The following is a 17,963-nucleotide window of genomic DNA, read 5'->3' on the forward strand; positions in this document are numbered from 1 at the left end:
CTTTAAGTGTTTCTCTGCCATTCTCTATTCCTCTACAGAGAATTCTGTTCAGCTCTGTTCCCCATTTTTTTTAAAATTGGATTACTTGATTTGTTGCTGTTTAACTTCCTGAGTTTTTTTTTTTTTTATATATTCTGGATATTAGCCCTCTGTCAGATACAGGATTGGTGAAGATCCTTTCCCAATCTGTAGGCAGTTGTTTTGTTCTGACTACAGTGTCCTTTGCTTTACCAAAGCTTTTCACTTTCATGAGGTCCCATTTATTGTTGATCTTAGAGCCTGTGCTGTTGGTGTTCTGTTCAGGAACTTGTCTCCTGTGCCAATGAGTTCAAGGCTCTTCCTCACTTTTTCTTCTAACTGATTTAGTGTGTCTGGTTTTATATTAAGGTCTTTTGGTCCACTTGGACTTTAGTTTTGTGCATGGTGATAAGTATAGATCTATTTGCATTTTTCTACATATAGACATCCAGTTAGTCCTGAGTTTGATTATTTAAAGCTGTCTATTCCTCTTGGGTCTGTCTGCTTCTTTTTGTCCTAGGGGTTTTAGGTAAGCCATTAAGTTGCTTGAAGAGATGTTGCGAATTTCTTTTTGAAGGCACTTATTTCTATGAACTTTCCTCTGAGCACTGCTTTCATTGTGTCCCATGAGTTTGGAAATGTGCTTTCATTTTCATTGAATTCTAGGAAGTCTTTAATTTCTTTCTTTATTTCTTCCCTAACCAAGCTGTCATTGAGTAGCCAGTTGTTCAGTTTCCATGTATGTGTAGGCTTTTTGCTCTTTCTGTTGCTGTTGAGGTCCAGCTTTAGTCCATGGTGGTCAGACAGGATACAAGGGATTATTTCAGTCTTCTTGTATCTGTTGAGGCTTGCTTTGTAACCAACTATATAGTCTATTTTGGAGAAGGTTTTGTGAGGTGCTGAGAAGAAGGTAAATTCTTTTGTGTTTGGGTAAAAGGTTCTGTAGATGTCTGTTAGGTCCATTTGATTCATGACCTCTTTAAGAGCCATTGTTTCTTTGTTTAATTTCTGTTTTGTTGACCTGTCCTTTGTTGAGAGTGTTGGGGTGTTGAAGTCTCACACTATTAATGTGTGGGGATCTATATGTGGTTTCAGTTTTATTAATGTTTCTTTTAAAATTGTGGGTGCCCTTGTATTTGGGGCATAGATGTTCAGGATTGTGATGTCTTTCTGGTGGAATTTTCCTTTGATGAGTATGAAGTGTCCTTCTCCATCTCTTTTGATTAATTTTGGTTGAAAGTCTATTTTATTATATGTTAGAATGGCTACTCCTGCTTGCTTCTTGGGTCCATTTGCTTGGAAAACTGTCTTCCAGTCCTCTACTGTCAGGTAATGTCTATCTTTGTGACTTAGGTGTTTCCTGTATGCAACACAACAGATTGTTGGCTCTTGTTTTTGCATCTATTCTGTTAGTCTGTGTCTTTTAATTGGAGAGTTGAATCCATTAATGTTGAGAGAGATTAATGACCAGTGGCTGTTAGATCCTTTGATATTGATGTTGGCTGTGGTAGTGTGTTTGTGTGCTTGGCTACTTTTACTTTTGCTGTAGTGAGGTTATTTATTTTCTGTGTTTTCCTGAAAGCAGTTCTCTTGGGTTGTATTTTTTCTTCTTGTATCTTCTTTATCACTGGATTTGTGTGTAGGTATTGTTGAAATTTGTTTTTGTTGTTGAATATCTTGTTCTCCATCTATGATGACTAAGAGTTTGCTGGGTATAGTAGCCTGGGCTGACATCTGTGTTCTCTTAGGGTCTGCATGATATCTGTCCAGGGCCTTCTGGCTTTCATAGTCTCTGTTAAGAAGTCAGGTGTGATTCTGATGGGTTTGCCATTATGTGTTACTTGGCCTTTTTCCCTTGCAGCTTTTAGTATTTTTTCTTTGTTCTTATACTTACTGTTTTGATTATTATGTGGTGGGACAATTTTATTTTATTTTTAAAGATTTATTTATTTATTTATTTATCTATCTATCTATCTATCTATCTATCTATTTATTTATTTATTTATTACATATATACCCAAAGGGGGAGCCAAATCTCATTATAGATAGATAGTTGTGAGTCACCATGTGGGAGCTGGGAATTGAACTCAGGACCTCTGGAAGAACAGCCAGTGCTCTTAACTTCTGAGCCATCTCTCCAGCCAATTTTATTTTCTGATCTAATCTAGTAGGTGTTCTATAGGCCTCTTCTATGCTTATAGGCTTTTCCTTTTAATTGGTGAAATTTTCTCCTACGATTTTGTTGAAAATATTTTCTGGGCCTTGGAGCCAGGAATCTTCTTTTTCCTCTACTGTTATTCTTAGGTTTTGTCTTTTCATGTTGTCTTGGATTTCTTAGATGGTTTGTGTCAAGAATTTTTTAGATTTAACCTTTTCTTTGATGGATACATTGATTTCTTCCATTGTATCTTCCACACCTGAGATTCTTTCTTCCATTTCTTGTAGTCTGCCCTTGGTTATGCTTATCTCTGTAGTTCCTGTTTTCTTCCCTAAGTTCTTCCCCTCTATGATTTCTTCTGTTTGTTTTTTCTTTAATTTTTCCAATTCTATCTTCAGATCTTGAACCGTTTTGTTGATTTCCTTCATCTGTCTGACTGTATTTTTCTGTTTTTCCTTCAATTCCTTCACCTGTTTGTTTGAATGTTCCTCTGTTTCTTTTATTTCTTTTAGTGACTTATTTACTTCCTCTCTGAAGGCCACAGAGTGTTTGGCTGCATCTTTCTGTATTTCTTTATGGATGCCATATTTGTTTGACTTTATCTTCTATTTCTTTACAGATGGCCATAATCTCTGACTTTATCTTCCTCTAATTCTTTACACATTTTTTTGTTTCCTCCATTATCCTCTTCATAAGCATAGATCTGTGGTCATCTTCTTGAATTTCACTTATGTTAGGGTGTCCAGGGCTATTTGTCCATGTATAACTGGATTCTGGAGATGCCATATTGCTTTGCCTTTTGTTGGTTGTGCTTTTATTCTGGCTTCTACCCATCTGGCTGTCTCAGGTGTTAGTTGTTAATTTCTGGTGCCTGCTGCAATCCTGGGGTGGGGAGAATCCGGTTGGTAGGAAGATCATTGTTCCTGAAGGAGGCCTCCTCAGCTTTTTGTGTATGTTCAGGGAATGTCCGATGCTTCTCTGGAATTGCCACAGCTTACCTCAGGTATATGAACCAATAGTAGTAAATGTGGTCATTGGTAGTCGGGGGTTGAGGGAAAGACTCTCTGCTCACCAGGAGAAGTCCTGGAGACAGCTGCCCTGCCACTGAGTTCCTTCCTCTGAATTTAGTGACCTGGTGCTGCTGCTCTTACACTATGTTTGCTGGGCACAGCCCTCTTAAACAACCAGGGAACCCCGTGTTTAACTAGGGAGACAGGTTGCTCTTTGGAGCAGCATCTAGGGGCTGATCCCATGGGTCCCAGGCTTCTGTAGGTCTGAGGTTGGAGCTCTGTGGCCCAGTTCCCAGTACCCAGTACTCAGTGATAGGTAAGTGCTGCACTCAAGCCTGCTGCAGGAAGCTAAGCCAAGAGCCTGGGGGAACTGAGGGACTTTCCTGGGGATTAGCTGGGTGTCCTGAGGTCAGATCTGATGTTTCCTCCACCTTGGGGTTTCCTCCTGACAAGGAGGCCCAGTCTGTGGTGTTTTGGGGTCCACAGTTCAGTCTGGGGTGGGGAGTAGAGCATGCAGGTGCAGGTCAGTGGCTCTGTGGTGGCGACTAGGTGCCTGCAGGAACCCAGGAACTTTTCCTGAGAACTTCTGTCAGGGGTTAGGGGTGGGTTCACCTGAGTGCCCTGAGGTTGGACCTGATGGTTCCTTCACTGTGGGGTTTCCTCCCAACAGGGAAACCAGTCCTCAGTGTTTGGGGCCCACAGTTCTCTCTGGGATGGCGAGTTGGGTGTGCAGGCAGGTCTCTGGGCTGGTGGCTGAGAGCCTGCTGGAGCCTGGGACCTTTTCCAGGGATTGTCTGTGACATTGGTTGGTCAGTCCCGATTCCTGCTTCACCGTGGGGATTTCTCTCGACTGGAAAACCCAGTCTATGGTATTGTGGGGCCCACAGTTCAATCGGGGATGGTGATCAGGCACACAGGTGTGTGGTGGAGGTTCCTCTCACCTGGGAAATACAACCGCTGGTGTTTTGGGGCCCAGAGTTCAGTCTGTTGGTCTCTATGCAGTCACTTGCTGTTCTACTTGTCAGACGCAGTGCTGTTCTACTCATCACCACCATCTTGGATCCCTCCCTGTGGCTTAGTTTTTATTTGTATATTAGACATTTCTTTTGGACATAAAATGATCTTTAGTACAAATCATTCAATGGAAGTTATGACCTATACTTTGTATAAAAATTTATAAGAATTATTTTATGCATGGTTGAGAGATCAGATTGTTCCCCTAATAGGGAACAGAATCAAACATATTTTAGTTTTTTTTTCTCATTACTTTAAAATATTATTAAAGTCCATAGCCAATATATCACCTAAAAACAAAACAGCTTCATAGGTGTAATATCTCATGGTGTTGCGAAGGCATGAGATGGCGCATCCAGAATGCGAGTCTGCTTTATTATTTTATTCCCTAGTCACTGCAGGTACTCAGTTACTCTCCCTCCCTCTATATACCCTTTTTCCTTTTTTCTCTTCTTTTCACTTTTCCTCATTACCCACTACTTCCCTTCTCCTATATCTCTCTCTACACTCTAAGCTACCCTTGAATTTGTAATCCTCTGGCTTAAACCTCTTGAGTGCTATCTATGGTTATAGGGTTTATAGGCATGTGCTACCAAGCTCATTTGGTTACCATTTATGAGTGACAGAAGTGGATATAGTCATCTGAATATTTATTTTAAATTTTGATATTTTATCTTGGGTACAAGGGAAAATATTGAGGTCATAGGTCAACATCTGCTGTTTTCCTTGATTGTTCTCCACCTTATTTTTTTGAGTCACGTTCTCTCTCTCTGAACCTGGAGCTCACCAGTAAGGCTGGTATTGCCAGCCAGCAAGTTCCAGAGAGCCCCTGCCTCTGCCTTCCCAGCCCTGTGACTGCAGGTGTGTGCCACCACGCCTGCCTTTTTAAAACTGGTGCTAGGGATCCCAACTCATGTCCTCATTCTCATGTGGGAAACATATTACAAACTGAACCTTCCCTATAACCCCAGTCTATTTATAAAAAATGATGGCTAAAGGTGATAAGCCTGGATGAACATGAGCAGGATACTTTGCTGCAGAAATTCTTAGAGCTGCTGACACTGATGAGCGCTGATCATCTCCAACAGGCATTTCTCAGACTCACCAGGCCCTGTCAGAGATTGTAGGTGCTAGGAGTTATTCTGTATTGTATTTTCTCTGTCTCTGGCTCAAAGGCAGTCCCTACATTTTATGTTTCTGAAGGATGGCTTCTTGTGAAATAACCTATGTGTGTTTGAAAACTATAGTAGATTGTTTAAAATGTTAGTCATTAGCAAGTGTAAAAGTGTTCAGATTACTAATGAATAAATGCATCCCTACCTTCCAGAACTCTGGGGATATTACAGCGTGTTGTCATTGATTGCATACCGTGGTTTAGAGGGCCTGTGCGTGTTGATTTAGCGTTTCTTCCAAGAAGAATGTCAGTACACTGCTTTCAGCCACACCAGAGTGATGTGCACTTCCACGGTCCTTGGATGTGTGCTGGCACACATATGTCATAGCCTTACAAACCTCTTTGAAAACAAAAGATAAACGTCCTTCTTCCTGGATTCTTGGACTGGAGTGGTGAGGAACGTGGCAGCCATTGTCTGATTTTCAAGCTTAGCTTCCTCACCCTCTCTGACTTTAAACATGCTGTACGGAGCTAAAATCCAAACTCTTTCTCTGTGCTTTGTATCCTCTGCTGTAGATCCTAATGTATTGCCCTATTTAAGTTTGGTTTGGCCTTTTCTGTGTGTACGAGTTTTAGGAATATGTTTTGTTACCCTTGAAGTAGATTTGTAATATAGGAACAAGAATAACTAGATTCTTCCAGAGCACCCATTTCCTTTTTTGGTTCTTTCTTTTCCTTTTTGCATTTTGGGATGCCTGCAGCTAAACAAAAACAAGAAAAGAAAAAAATGTTGTTAATTTAAGAAAATTATTGAAGTGAAAAATATGCTCTGTTTCACTGCTTACTAGGCTTTTAACCCAGATGCATGCAGATTTAGAAGCTTGGCTCTGGGAATAAACTATCTTGATCCATTCTGATTTTCCTCAATAGCATGTAATTCTTCAAAATGAGGTGGAGAAGTACCTTCTAATCTGTTTAGGACTTGCTAGTTGTGGCTATTACTAACTAGTTCCTTAGGAGTTGACTGGAAGCAACTCTGAAAACTCAGAGAAGGCATATTCTTCTTTTTTTGTTCACATGATTGAGACCTGAAATCTTACCAGAAGGTATCAGAAAGGTGTGTCAAATATATGAGAACTGCAAGTTTTACTACTGTAGCACACACACACTCTCACACACTCACACCTAATCACATAACTGTGATCATTTTAGACTAGGACTTGAATGCTTAAGAGATTTTTTTTATAGGAAGAGCAAGGAAGTTGAATCTTCTCTTCACAGCTAAAACAGTTACGCTCTTATAATGATTGCATTAGTTTGTGCAAGCTCTCATTGATTCTAGTTAGATACTTGTAAATCTCATCAGCAGAGATAAAGGGAACATGCACCTTACCAATCAGTATTTTTTGTGTGTATATGTGTGGTACAAGGGTGTATGCAGTGGGCATGCACAGGTGTACGCTTGCTTTTGTAGGCCAGAGGACAGCCTTGGGAGTTGTTTGGATACTGTTTAGCTTGAGTTTCTAGGCAGGATCTCTCAATGGCCTGAGTAACCACAAAGGTTAGGCTGCCTAGCCAGTAAGCTACAGGGATCAATTGTGGCCCACTGTCATGCCCAGCTTTTTTTAAAATGTAGATTCTGGGGGTCATATTCATGTCCTAGTACTTACAGGACAATCACTTTACCAATGAATCATCTCCCCAGCCCATATTGATTACTGTCTTAACTAATATATTTTCTTATGTTTTATGGTGAATAATAGTCTTATGGCTGTCATGGGAATCAGTAAGTATGTTAATCATAATTGTCATATAACTTTTGAAGTTTTTAATAACTGAGCATGTCTCATTTTTATGATTTGGAAAATTTGTTGATTTAAAAATGACTCACTTTGAAGATTATGAAATTTTAGAAATTTATAGCCTTTTGATTATTGCTGCTTTGGCCACTCCTCTTCCTCCTCCTCTTATTTTCATAGCTTGAAACTGAAGCAAGTCACTGAGCGAGGCTTCTGGTGTCTGTTTCCTACAGCTTCCTTACTTAATAAGATAGACCGGGAGGTGTCACCAGTAGAACTTTGTAGCCTGGCAGTGTGGGAGCAGGACACCAGCTTTGTTGAGCTCTGGTGAAGACACTCATCCTGATTTACAGATGGCCACCATCTTTCATAGGTAGGAGAGTGAGAGAGAAACAGAAAATCTTAGTATCTTTTCTGATGAGAATACTACTGTCATCCCAAGGGTCCTTTCCACATGTCCTTTATCCAACCCTATCCTCATCACACATCCAGATACTATCACATTAGAGGATAAGGATTCAGATAAATTCAATAAACAATGTTTTTTTCAAAGGAAAATAAAACTATGGACTGTAGGATTTTATAATAGTTTTGAAATTTTCAGATTTATATAGTATTTGATGTGATTTTCCTAAGAGTTAATGAAGGTAGCTACCACATTAAGCATTTGGTTCTGGACCCATAGTAAGCCCGTAAATAGTTGTCATCTTTCCTTTGTTTCTTCCTCTTTCAATATAGTTACATTGTATAGTACAATCAGTGCTAGTACACTGACTTGTGGGTTATACTGGACATGCAACATAGAAAAAGGAAATTTACAACAGCCACAAAAAAGACAGACACATTTGTTCTAATGTTTTAAAATTGAACTCATAAACACAGGAGCCATGAATTGTGTTTACTGTGGAATTAGTCTTTCATGTTCTAAAAAGTAAATTAATTAATTATTGGTTCATTTCATCAACGTTTAATGACAAATTTAACACTGATTCATTGCATCTTTGTAATATAATACAGGCAAATGGAGACAGTGGGAATGCTTCAGGCAACTTTAGACATATTGACTCTCATTCTAGAAGCTTAAGGCAATGTTTTTTGTTGTGCTTGGTGGCTTGCCCTGTAAGAATCCTTTCTTCTGTACTTTCTCAAGCATCGTTTAGTATTATACATTCTCTTGTGTATAGAGTCTGTTGCTGGATGTTTTTTCTCGATTAATCCCACATCTGAATGTAATATTTCTAGTTTTTCAGGTCTGTAAATCAATAGGTTAGAAATGGCCAGCAAGGTAGTCATGTTTTTTGTCACGTAGGGACCTGACTGCTTGCCAAATAAATCATGATGTTGTGATATATTATTTCCAGTTGTTATAAATTTTCAATATTTATTGTATCAGTATACAAAGTCAGGATTCGGTTATTTAATTTTACTTGTGTCTGTGTTTGAGATGAGAATCCCTCTCTAAATTAGTAACTTTGAATTTCCTTCTCTCTTGGAATCAAATTCCATGCATGCCCATGAAAGCAGCCATAGAATATACAATTAAATAAACAGGAACAAACTGCCTTTGTGTGTACAAGTGGACTGAAACATGTACCCGCTTAATTATATCCAAAATTATTATTTTTTCACTGAAATTTTTAGGATGTTTTTGTTGGTTTGTTTGTTTTTACTTTAGATTATTTTTGCTACTGTTACTCAGTAATTTGGCTCGTGGACATTAGTGAAGCACATCTCAGTACTCCCTGTATTGCAGACACTTGATGTTCGTTGAACATTCAGACAGTTACCTGACAAGTGGTCCTCAGGCATAAAAACATAAACTCTTCCGAACCCCAGGCTAGTTCTGCAGCATGGCAAATGCCACACTGCCAGAGTTGCCTTTTTAAATTCTGTTTTGTCAATGATGGATTAAAAAAAAAAAAGCCCTCAAACTTTCTTTCCCTTTTATCAACAGGACACAAAAATTGCTTCATTGGAGCGGAACATCCGGGACCTTGAGGATGAGATCCAGATGTTGAAAGCCAATGGTGTGCTCAACACAGAGGACCGTGAGGAGGAGATCAAACAAATTGAGGTGTACAAAAGCCACTCCAAGTTTATGAAGACCAAGGTAGGTTGCCGAGCTCAGCCTTTCATGTTCTCAATGAGAGAAGAGAGCTTTGGTTTACCTGCTTGCTTCTGCAAAAGCCCATGTAATCTGCGCTATGAGAGATGAGATACATGGATAGTAAAGGAGAACATGAGAATATTTAGATTCAGAAAATAAAGGCTCCAGGAGGGGTCCAAGGAAACCCCTAGTGGAGTTTCTACCCTGGGAAGGTCAGGAGTAGCTCCAGTGAACGGACCTTTAGTCTTTTCTCTCCCACATTTTCGGCTCCCCCCACCCCGCCTTTCCTTTTGAGTTGCCGTTCTTTGTGGCTTCTTGCCACCCCAGACAGTGCTGTGTCAGAAGGCAGCACTCTCTTAAGCCTGCTGGCACATTTCAGTGTTATTAAGGTATTCCGGTTTTAGCATAAGACAAATAATTTTAAGCATCAGTGCTTCCATTTAGTCAAATTATTCAACTTTTCTAAGCTGGAGTTTCTTTATTTGTGAAATAGGGATCAGAAAAGTAGCTTTGATTATTCTCAGAGATTATACAATTGAAGGAGCCAGTCAACCTTGTCTGGTCTCCAGAAAGCCCCCAGTAAGTACTGGACATGATTGCCTATGTTGTCTCTGACTTGGTAATTTTTCAACATTTAGGAAGCATTATTATTAGAGTAACGTGCTCCATTATTGACAGTTCAAAGAACTGGCTTCTATTTGTCAAAATTTAACTTTGGGCTATATGAGGATGGAGGATCTGAAATGATCAGTTACACACACACACACACACACACACACACACACACAAAAGCATTATATTTATAAGTGGCACAAATAGGTCTCTTAACCCTCTGGATACTTTTCTATCTCCTACTAAGGCATTTTGTTTCTAAAAGTAATCACTACTGATTTATTTTATTTCATTTTTTTTCTCCACTTTTGTGTCTCTTTTTAAACATTTTAATATTTTAAGTCTTATATTTTAAAAGTCTTTCTTTAACTCTGCTATAACATTCAGCCGAGTTAGAGAAAGCAGTGTGTGTGTGTGTGTGTGTGTGTGTGTCAGGGGGGACGGTCTAGGCAATCTTCTCACATATGAAACACATCCATGTTTTGTACAGACTTACAAATTATTTGAAGAAATAATACACCTAACCCTTGCTGCACGTGTGTATGTGTGTTCACATGGATGCTTTGTCAAGGAATTAAATGACACACAGTGCTTCATTTTGAAAACTCCCTGTCTTTTACGTGGGCGTTATAGTAAGACTAAAAACGTGGGTCAAAGATTGCACATGTCAGAAGAATGTCCTGTGGCTTTGAATGTAGCCATTTCCTTTCAGGGATGCAAATACCAATGACATCCTCTGTTCTGGTTTCTGGTTTCTTTCTTTAGTCGTAGCTCAGAGAGCTTAGGTTCAGTATAGCCAACACAGTGCTAAGGTGACCAGTGGACAGTGCCCAGGTCACTCTGAGCTGGAAGATCTGGGGCAAAGTTATGCATAAGATTTGGAAGTTTTGGACAGAATTGCTGTTTTAGATTTAGTTCATTTTCTTGCTCTGCAGCTTAACACTAGGAGATTGAGTGAATGTTCAAGCAGCATCTGCAGCTGAAAATGCACAAAATTGACTGAGGCTACCCTGAATTACAGTCTCTGTCCAGGTGAATATAGCATTTGTGTAGTCTTGAGCAAGAAATCACGAGGGCTGCTAGCCCACATTTGCCTACCATTTCACTTCTCATGGTAGTTATTTTAGAGTTCCAGAAGCTCTGGAGCAAGGAATGCATGAGGAAGTCTTGAGGTGGAATATAGTGGGAAGAGTGTTAACTTAAAGATTTGAGCTGCCTCAGGTCCATCTCCAGCTTGTCTTTGCTTGCAGGGAGCCTCTAGCAGAGTGGTTATGTCACACAGCCATACTTTCTGCCTCTATAGAATGGGCCAGCACTGCCAGGTTCAGAAATGGCTCACAGGGATTAAATGAGAGTTAAAAAGACAAAGTACTTCGGTGCCTGGGTCAAAAAAAGTGGCCAATATTTGTAAACATTATTCTTGAAGAACTATAACCCAATTAATAACAGTGATGAAATACTGTTACTGTTGAACTGATTTGGAAAAAGGCTTTGTAATGAGTACAAATAAAGATGTGCTCTACTTCATAAAAGTGTTCCTTATAGACTGATAAACATTAGATAAAATTACTAGTAGGAGTCAGTTTTTTGTTCTCTGTTTGATAGAATGTTCTTACAGGATTGGACCATAACATTTATTTCTCGTTTCTTTATTGACTTTTCTTGATTTTTCTATAGGGAGGAATGGGAAGGGTACCTTATTTAAACCTGGGAATGTAGCCTGCAGTAGGTTGGACAGAAATATTTGAACTAGTTATAGAAAAGGCCATGCACCCTCACCTCAGTTTGATATTGTAACTGGTATGGGTTGGGGAGGATCTCTGGAAATGTCTGTGATTTAAAGTAAATAGCACCAAAGACCCAAACATGCCATTATAGCAAAACTAGGACAGCATATTTTGGAAGAAGGTGGAAGATAAGAACATAGTAGCAGAGTTTTAGAATTTGAATTGTTTTGAAGGCAGAAGGATCAGGTATATTGGCCAGGTGGAAATCCCTGCACCTAGACATTGGCCTCAAGAGCCTAGGTTTCTGAAAGATTTCCTGTCCTATTCAACTCTTCCTTGGTAGAGACCCAAATTTCTACTCTTTCTCCCAAGGTAGATAATTTGGACTGTGAAACTCAAGTCTAAGGGGCCATTAAATAGCCTTAATTACTTTTAGGCACATCATTAAACCTCTGAGAATGTAATGAAGCACATTAATAATTGCATTTCCAAAAAAAAAAAATGATGACATCCCCTTTCTGTAGAAGGCTTTGTTCCTAGCCTAACACAGATTTTATCTACTGATCTGAGTGTTTCTGTGTTGGCTGTTCTTTTGTTTTCAGTGTTTGTCAAAGGTGCCACTGTGTTATTATGGGTCTTCCCGTCTATTCTGAATTTGTAACACTTTTTTTTTTTATGAACCTTTGACAAATTACAAACCTCATAACCCTCCACATGATAATAAGCATGTCACTTTCTTGACACCAGGGGATGTATCTGTAATGGGGGAAAAAGCTTGTTTCCCTTGGCTGAGTGGATTTTTTAGGGTGTTGGTTGTGTCACAGTTATAAGTGGGGGAAGAATTCTCAGACAGAATGAAGTGTGCCTGATGTCCACATGGGCTTTATATGAAGCAGGTGATGTAATTCCAATGGGCTTTTTTTCTAGCCATCACAGAGAAGCCTTTCCTGGCTTCAATCCTCATGTATGTTTGATTGCATCACTTTCCATTTTTATTGAGTTTATGGCTGTAAAAGAAGCAAAAGGCATATTTTTGGAAATATGTGATTTTTTTTTTTGCCCTATGAATGTATTCCCTTCAGAAAAACCTTTTTAGTTATTGTCTGCATAAATATTTATTTAAAATTTACCTCCTGGCAATGATAGTCTGAAAGCTATTTTGAAGAGACTGCCTGTTTAATATTTATAGGCTGCAGCAGCCTTATCACCATCAGCCCCTTTTTGTGGAGGAAAGTAGGTGTGTGTGGAGCCTGCCACATTCTTCCTTCCCATTCACGCTCTTCTGTGGATTAGCAGCTTTCATTCACATTCCTTTCTGCATACCCTAGCCTCACACAGCGCTGTCCTTGGGTGTTTGTGGGAGTTTGTACTCCAGCTCTGTCTTTGCTTAGAGCATGCTGAGCTGAGAACCTCTGGAGCTTTATTTAAGCAGAATGGGTTTCACGTGTGCCGGCTCCATGCTGCGCCTCAGCTGAACAGTATGGGATTAGGGGTCCACAGCTCCAGTCCTGTGGGTCACAGCACAGCTAATTTTTTCTTTAAATTATCATTTAAGGTAATTCCTAATTCTGACCAGCTCTCTTGTTATTTACATTCTGTTCTTGTTGGTCAGAAAAGTAGCTAATAATTGTTAACACTATTCGTCAAGAACTATAACCCAGTTAATAATAGTGATGAACTGCCGTTATTGTTCAACTGCCTTGGAAAATGGCTTTGTAATGAAATACAAATACAAATAAAAAAATGTGTTGTAACTCATAAAAACGTTCCTTGTAGACTGATAAACCTTAGCTAACATGTACCAATAGGAGTCAATTTTTGTGTTTTCTGCTTGAGAGGGAACTCGTAGTTTACCCAGAAGAGAATGCGGATTCAGGATTGCTAAAAGTAGGTGTGTGTGCTCTGCCCAGCACTCACCAGAGCGGTGTTCCATCAGCTCCCACTCCCATCACCACATACCTGGGATTCTCCCTGGGGCCTTTCAGAATCCTTCTCAGGATCAAGACCATTCGATTTTCAGCCCTCTATCAGTTCTTTCAGTTTGGTAAGCAAGATGAAAAGTATTCATTCCCTGATATCATGGGACTTCTTGCCCGTGGTTTTCCAGCTATACATAGTGTTGTAGTTGCTTTTCTAGTTGCTGTGAGAAAGAGCCTGTAACAAAGTCAACTGTGAGGAGAAAGGTTTATTTGGCTCTCAGTTTCAGAGCATACTCTATCATTGCTAATCTTCCCTCTTCAGCAAGTTCAATTAAGAGAATCCTTCACGGAAAGATGGCTCAGTGGTTAAGAGCACTGTCTGTTCTTCCGGAAGTCCTGAGTTCAATTCCCAGTAACTGTATTGTGGCTCACAACCATCTATATTGGGATCTGATGCCCTATCATGGCATGTAGGTGTATATGCAGATAGAGCACTCACATATTAAATAAATAAATAGATAAATAAGTAAGTAAGTAAGTAAGTAAGTAAGTAAATAAATAAATAAATAAATAAATAAGTAAATAAATAAATAAATAAATAAATAAGAAAAGAAAAAAAAAAAGCTTCACAAAAACATTGACCCAAAACTCACTCTGATAGCCTACTGGATAGAATCTTTCAGGGTCCCTCTGTGGTAGGCTCCTGTCCTATTCCCTGTTTTTTCCCCCTTCCAATGTCCCATCCTGTTTGTCTTTCTGAGTGAGGATTGATCATCTTACCCAGGGCCCTCCTTCTTACTTAGCTTCTTTAGCTGTATAGATTTTAGTATGTTTATCCTATATTACATGCCTAATATCCACTTATAAGTGAGTATATACCCTGTGTGTCTTTCTGCTTCTGGGATACCTCACTCAGGATGATCTTTTCTAGTTCCTACCATTTGGCTGCAAATTTCGTGATTTCCTTGTTTTTAATTGCTGAGTAGTATACCACTGTGTAAATGTACCACAGTTTCTGTATCCATTCCCCAGTTAGGGACATCTGGGTTTTTCCTAGATTCTAGCTGTTGCAGGGTATCAAAGCAGATGCTGAGACTCATAGCTAAACTTTGAACAGAGTGCAGGGAATCTTATGAAAGAAGGGGAATATAGAGACACCTGGAGAGGACAGGAGCTCCACAAAGAGAGCAACAGAGCCAAAAAAACCTGGGCAAAGGGGTCTTTTCTGAGACTGATACTCTAACCAAGGACCATTCATAGAGATAACCTAGAACCCCTGCACAGATGTAAGCCATGGTACCTCAGTCTCCAAGTGGATTCCCTAGAAAGGGGAATAGGGACTGTCTCTGACATGAAATCAGTAGCCTGCTCTTTGATCTCCTCCCCCTGAGGGCGGAGCAGCCTTACCAGGCCACAGAGGAAGACAAAATGCAACCACTCCTGATGAGACTTGATAGGCTAGGGTCAGAGGGAAGGGGAAGAGGACCTCCCCTATCAGTGGATTTGGGGAGGAGCATGGGAGGAAATGAGGGTGGGAGGGTGGTTTGGGAGGGGATGAGGGAGTCGCTACAGCTGGCATACAAAGTAAATAAACTGTAATTAGTAAAAAATAAATAAATTAAAAAAAAAAGTACTCTGCCTACAAGATATGCAGGGATAAAGATAGGGCAGAGATTGAAGTAATATCTAAACCAGAGACCCTCCCCATGGGGGAGAGCCAACCCCTGACACTATTAATGATACTCAGCTATGCTTGCAAATGGGAGCCTAGCATAGCTGTCCTCTGAGAGACTCTATCAGTAGCGGATTGAGACATATGCTGAGACTCCCAGTGAAACATTGAGTGAGGCATAGGGAGTCTTGTGGAAAAGTTGTAGGAAGGATAAAAAGACCTAGAGGGGGCAGGAACCCCACAGGAAGACCAACAAAGGCAACTAACCGGGGCCCAGAGGAGCTTGTGGAGACTGAAACACCAACAAAGGACCATGCATAGACTGGACCTAGTACAAGGAGAAACCAGAAGTAACCCTCTGCACCCTGAGACTCAGCTAGATCACACACGGATACACAATGTGAGCTGGTCCAGAACCTTCAGGTAGGGAGTGGACTTAAAGGGTCCTTGGTTGGGAGTGTCTCAGGGCCCAGCTGACACAAATGGCCTGACTGGTCACATGACTGATGACAATCTCAAGAATCTCTCCAGACAAAGTTCTTTCTTTTTAAATCATACAGTCTGCAAGAAAAACAATAGAAAGAGGAAACAATAGAAGGAAAAGTTATAGAATTCATAAGAGTTGTAAGTCAAGGCCTCTGAAATAATTATGCTCTGTACCTTTAAATAAACAAAGAAAATTATTGAAATATGAAGAGTGATCAACAGACTCTAAAGATACCAAGCAATATTCATGATAACTAAATAAAATATCTAGAAAAATCAAGATTATAAAACAGAAACTGAATATCATAGTGGAATAGTTTAAATACTTGATTAGCCACAGCAGAAGGGGGATTTATTAAAGTAGGAAATAGAACAGAAGAAATTAAATAAGAGAAATAGAGTACTTGTCCAAAAATTATTTATGAGTGGCTAAGAGATCTATGCCAGCATATAAAGATGTCCATATTTACCGTTGGTGATTGAAGACATGCAAATTGCAGGGAGACACTACCTGACCCCAGAATGGCCATGATTTAAAAGACAGGTAATAATGTTAGTGGGCTCTTGAGAGAAGTCGGAGCTTTTATATATTGCTGGCGGGAATGAACAATGTCACAGACTATAATATTTCCCTAGGTAGGAGGCAGAAGCAGGAGGGTCAGGAGTTCAAGGTCATCCTCAGCTATATAGTGAATCCAAGGACAAGTGGAGCTGTGAGAGATACTACCTTAGACAATCTTAAAAGCACCTACCGTCAAAATTCTCCAAATACCAAACATTCTGTTACCTGTGGCTTAATGATTTCCCTCCTGAGGTATGTTCAAGAAGTGGAAGTTATGTGTACAGAATCCTGTACATAAACGTTCTTAGCACCATTATTCAGAATAGCAAGAATGTAAATATATCTGAGTGACCAGCACTCATACTTTTAACTGCTTTTAACTCCAAAATCAGGGGATCTGATACCTTTTTCTGGCTTTGATGGGTACCCACATCCATGGATGCTAGTACACATACAAACAAATAAAAAATAAAACCTAAAAGTAGTGTTATTAAAATCAAAGCATGATAGAACTATATGACATAATAATTGGTAATAATATTGGTAAAATACCAGGTAACTGGGCTGGGTTTTTTATTGTTTATTTGTGTTTTTAGACAAGGTCTCAGGATGTAGCCTGGGCTGTCCTGGAACTTGCTTTGTGAACAGGTTGGCTTCAAACTCATAGAGATCCTCTTGCCTCCCAAATGATGAGATTAATGGTGTGTACCACCACACACAGCTAAGAGTCTGGTAATTGGATCAGAGCTCAAGATTGAACATAATATTGAAGATGATAAGTTAAAAAGATAAATTTTATAATTTTTAGAGCTGCAGCCTAAAGATTAAAATAAATTAAGTGAAACAAATGTAAATCTATGTATAACTTTTAAATTATTGGCAAAAGAGAGAGAGAATGAGAGAGAGAGAGAGAGAGAGGCATTCGAAGCAAGGCAGAAAGAAAAGCCAAAGAAAGAGTAGTGTGGAGAGAAATCCCAGGTGTTGCTCTGAACTAAAATCATGTGGCTGTATTAACTATTCCACTTAATCTTGTCAGACAGAATGAAAGGATGTGGGGATTGCTGTTCAGAAGCAGCATGAACAACATGCTGAAGAGGCAGGGGAGGTTTGGAGAGATGCATCAGTGGGCAAGATTGCTTGCTATGTGAGCGCACACAGGATCCCAGCACCCATGAGGCTGATGTGTCTGTGTATGAACCCCAGGACTGTGGAGTGCAGACATGAGGATCATTGGGACTTGCTGGCTGTGTATCCCTAGGTTCAGTGAGGGACCCTGTAAGGGAGGAAAGCAGAATATTAGCACAAGGCACTGTGCTTCACACACACACACACACACACACACCTTCAAATTCAATCAGAGAAGTAGTTGAGTAACCACCTAGCATTCATGCTGTTGTTTCACCCATGAGCATATTTTGACATATTTATTATTATTATTATTATTATTATAGCTTCTATGGTTCACAGCTAGGTAGGACTGCTGATAACTTTTCCCTCAAAGCAGCCCTCGTAGATACTGGTACTATGAAATCTAGCCAACATGAGGAAGCTTTCTGGTTAATGCCAACCTAATTTCTCCACATCCTATGACCAAAGTATGGTATCTTCAGCAATAGGATGAACAACAAAGATTGTTTTGGTAGTCTCTAGTACACTCCTGACCAACTGGCAGTGGATTTTTCATTTGATAACCCATTCCCATGTAGGTTAATCTAATTACACACACACACACACACACACACACACACACACACACACACACACA

General features: G+C 39.8%; 1 protein-coding gene across 1 annotated transcript in view; it reads left to right on the forward strand.

Annotated features, from left to right (window-relative positions):
- Positions 1 to 17,963, forward strand: part of Erc2 (ELKS/RAB6-interacting/CAST family member 2) — a gene marked incomplete in the record, with an annotated part of 884,729 nt that overhangs the window by 266,751 nt on the left and 600,015 nt on the right. The window contains 1 exon segment of the mRNA XM_055612370.1: positions 9,068 to 9,223. Coding sequence (XP_055468345.1) covers positions 9,068 to 9,223 — 156 coding nt within the window.

The sequence above is a fragment of the Psammomys obesus genome, unplaced genomic scaffold (genome assembly GCF_907164565.1).
Source record: "Psammomys obesus unplaced genomic scaffold, mPsaObe1.curated_primary_1811, whole genome shotgun sequence".
Lineage (NCBI taxonomy): Eukaryota > Metazoa > Chordata > Mammalia > Rodentia > Muridae > Psammomys > Psammomys obesus.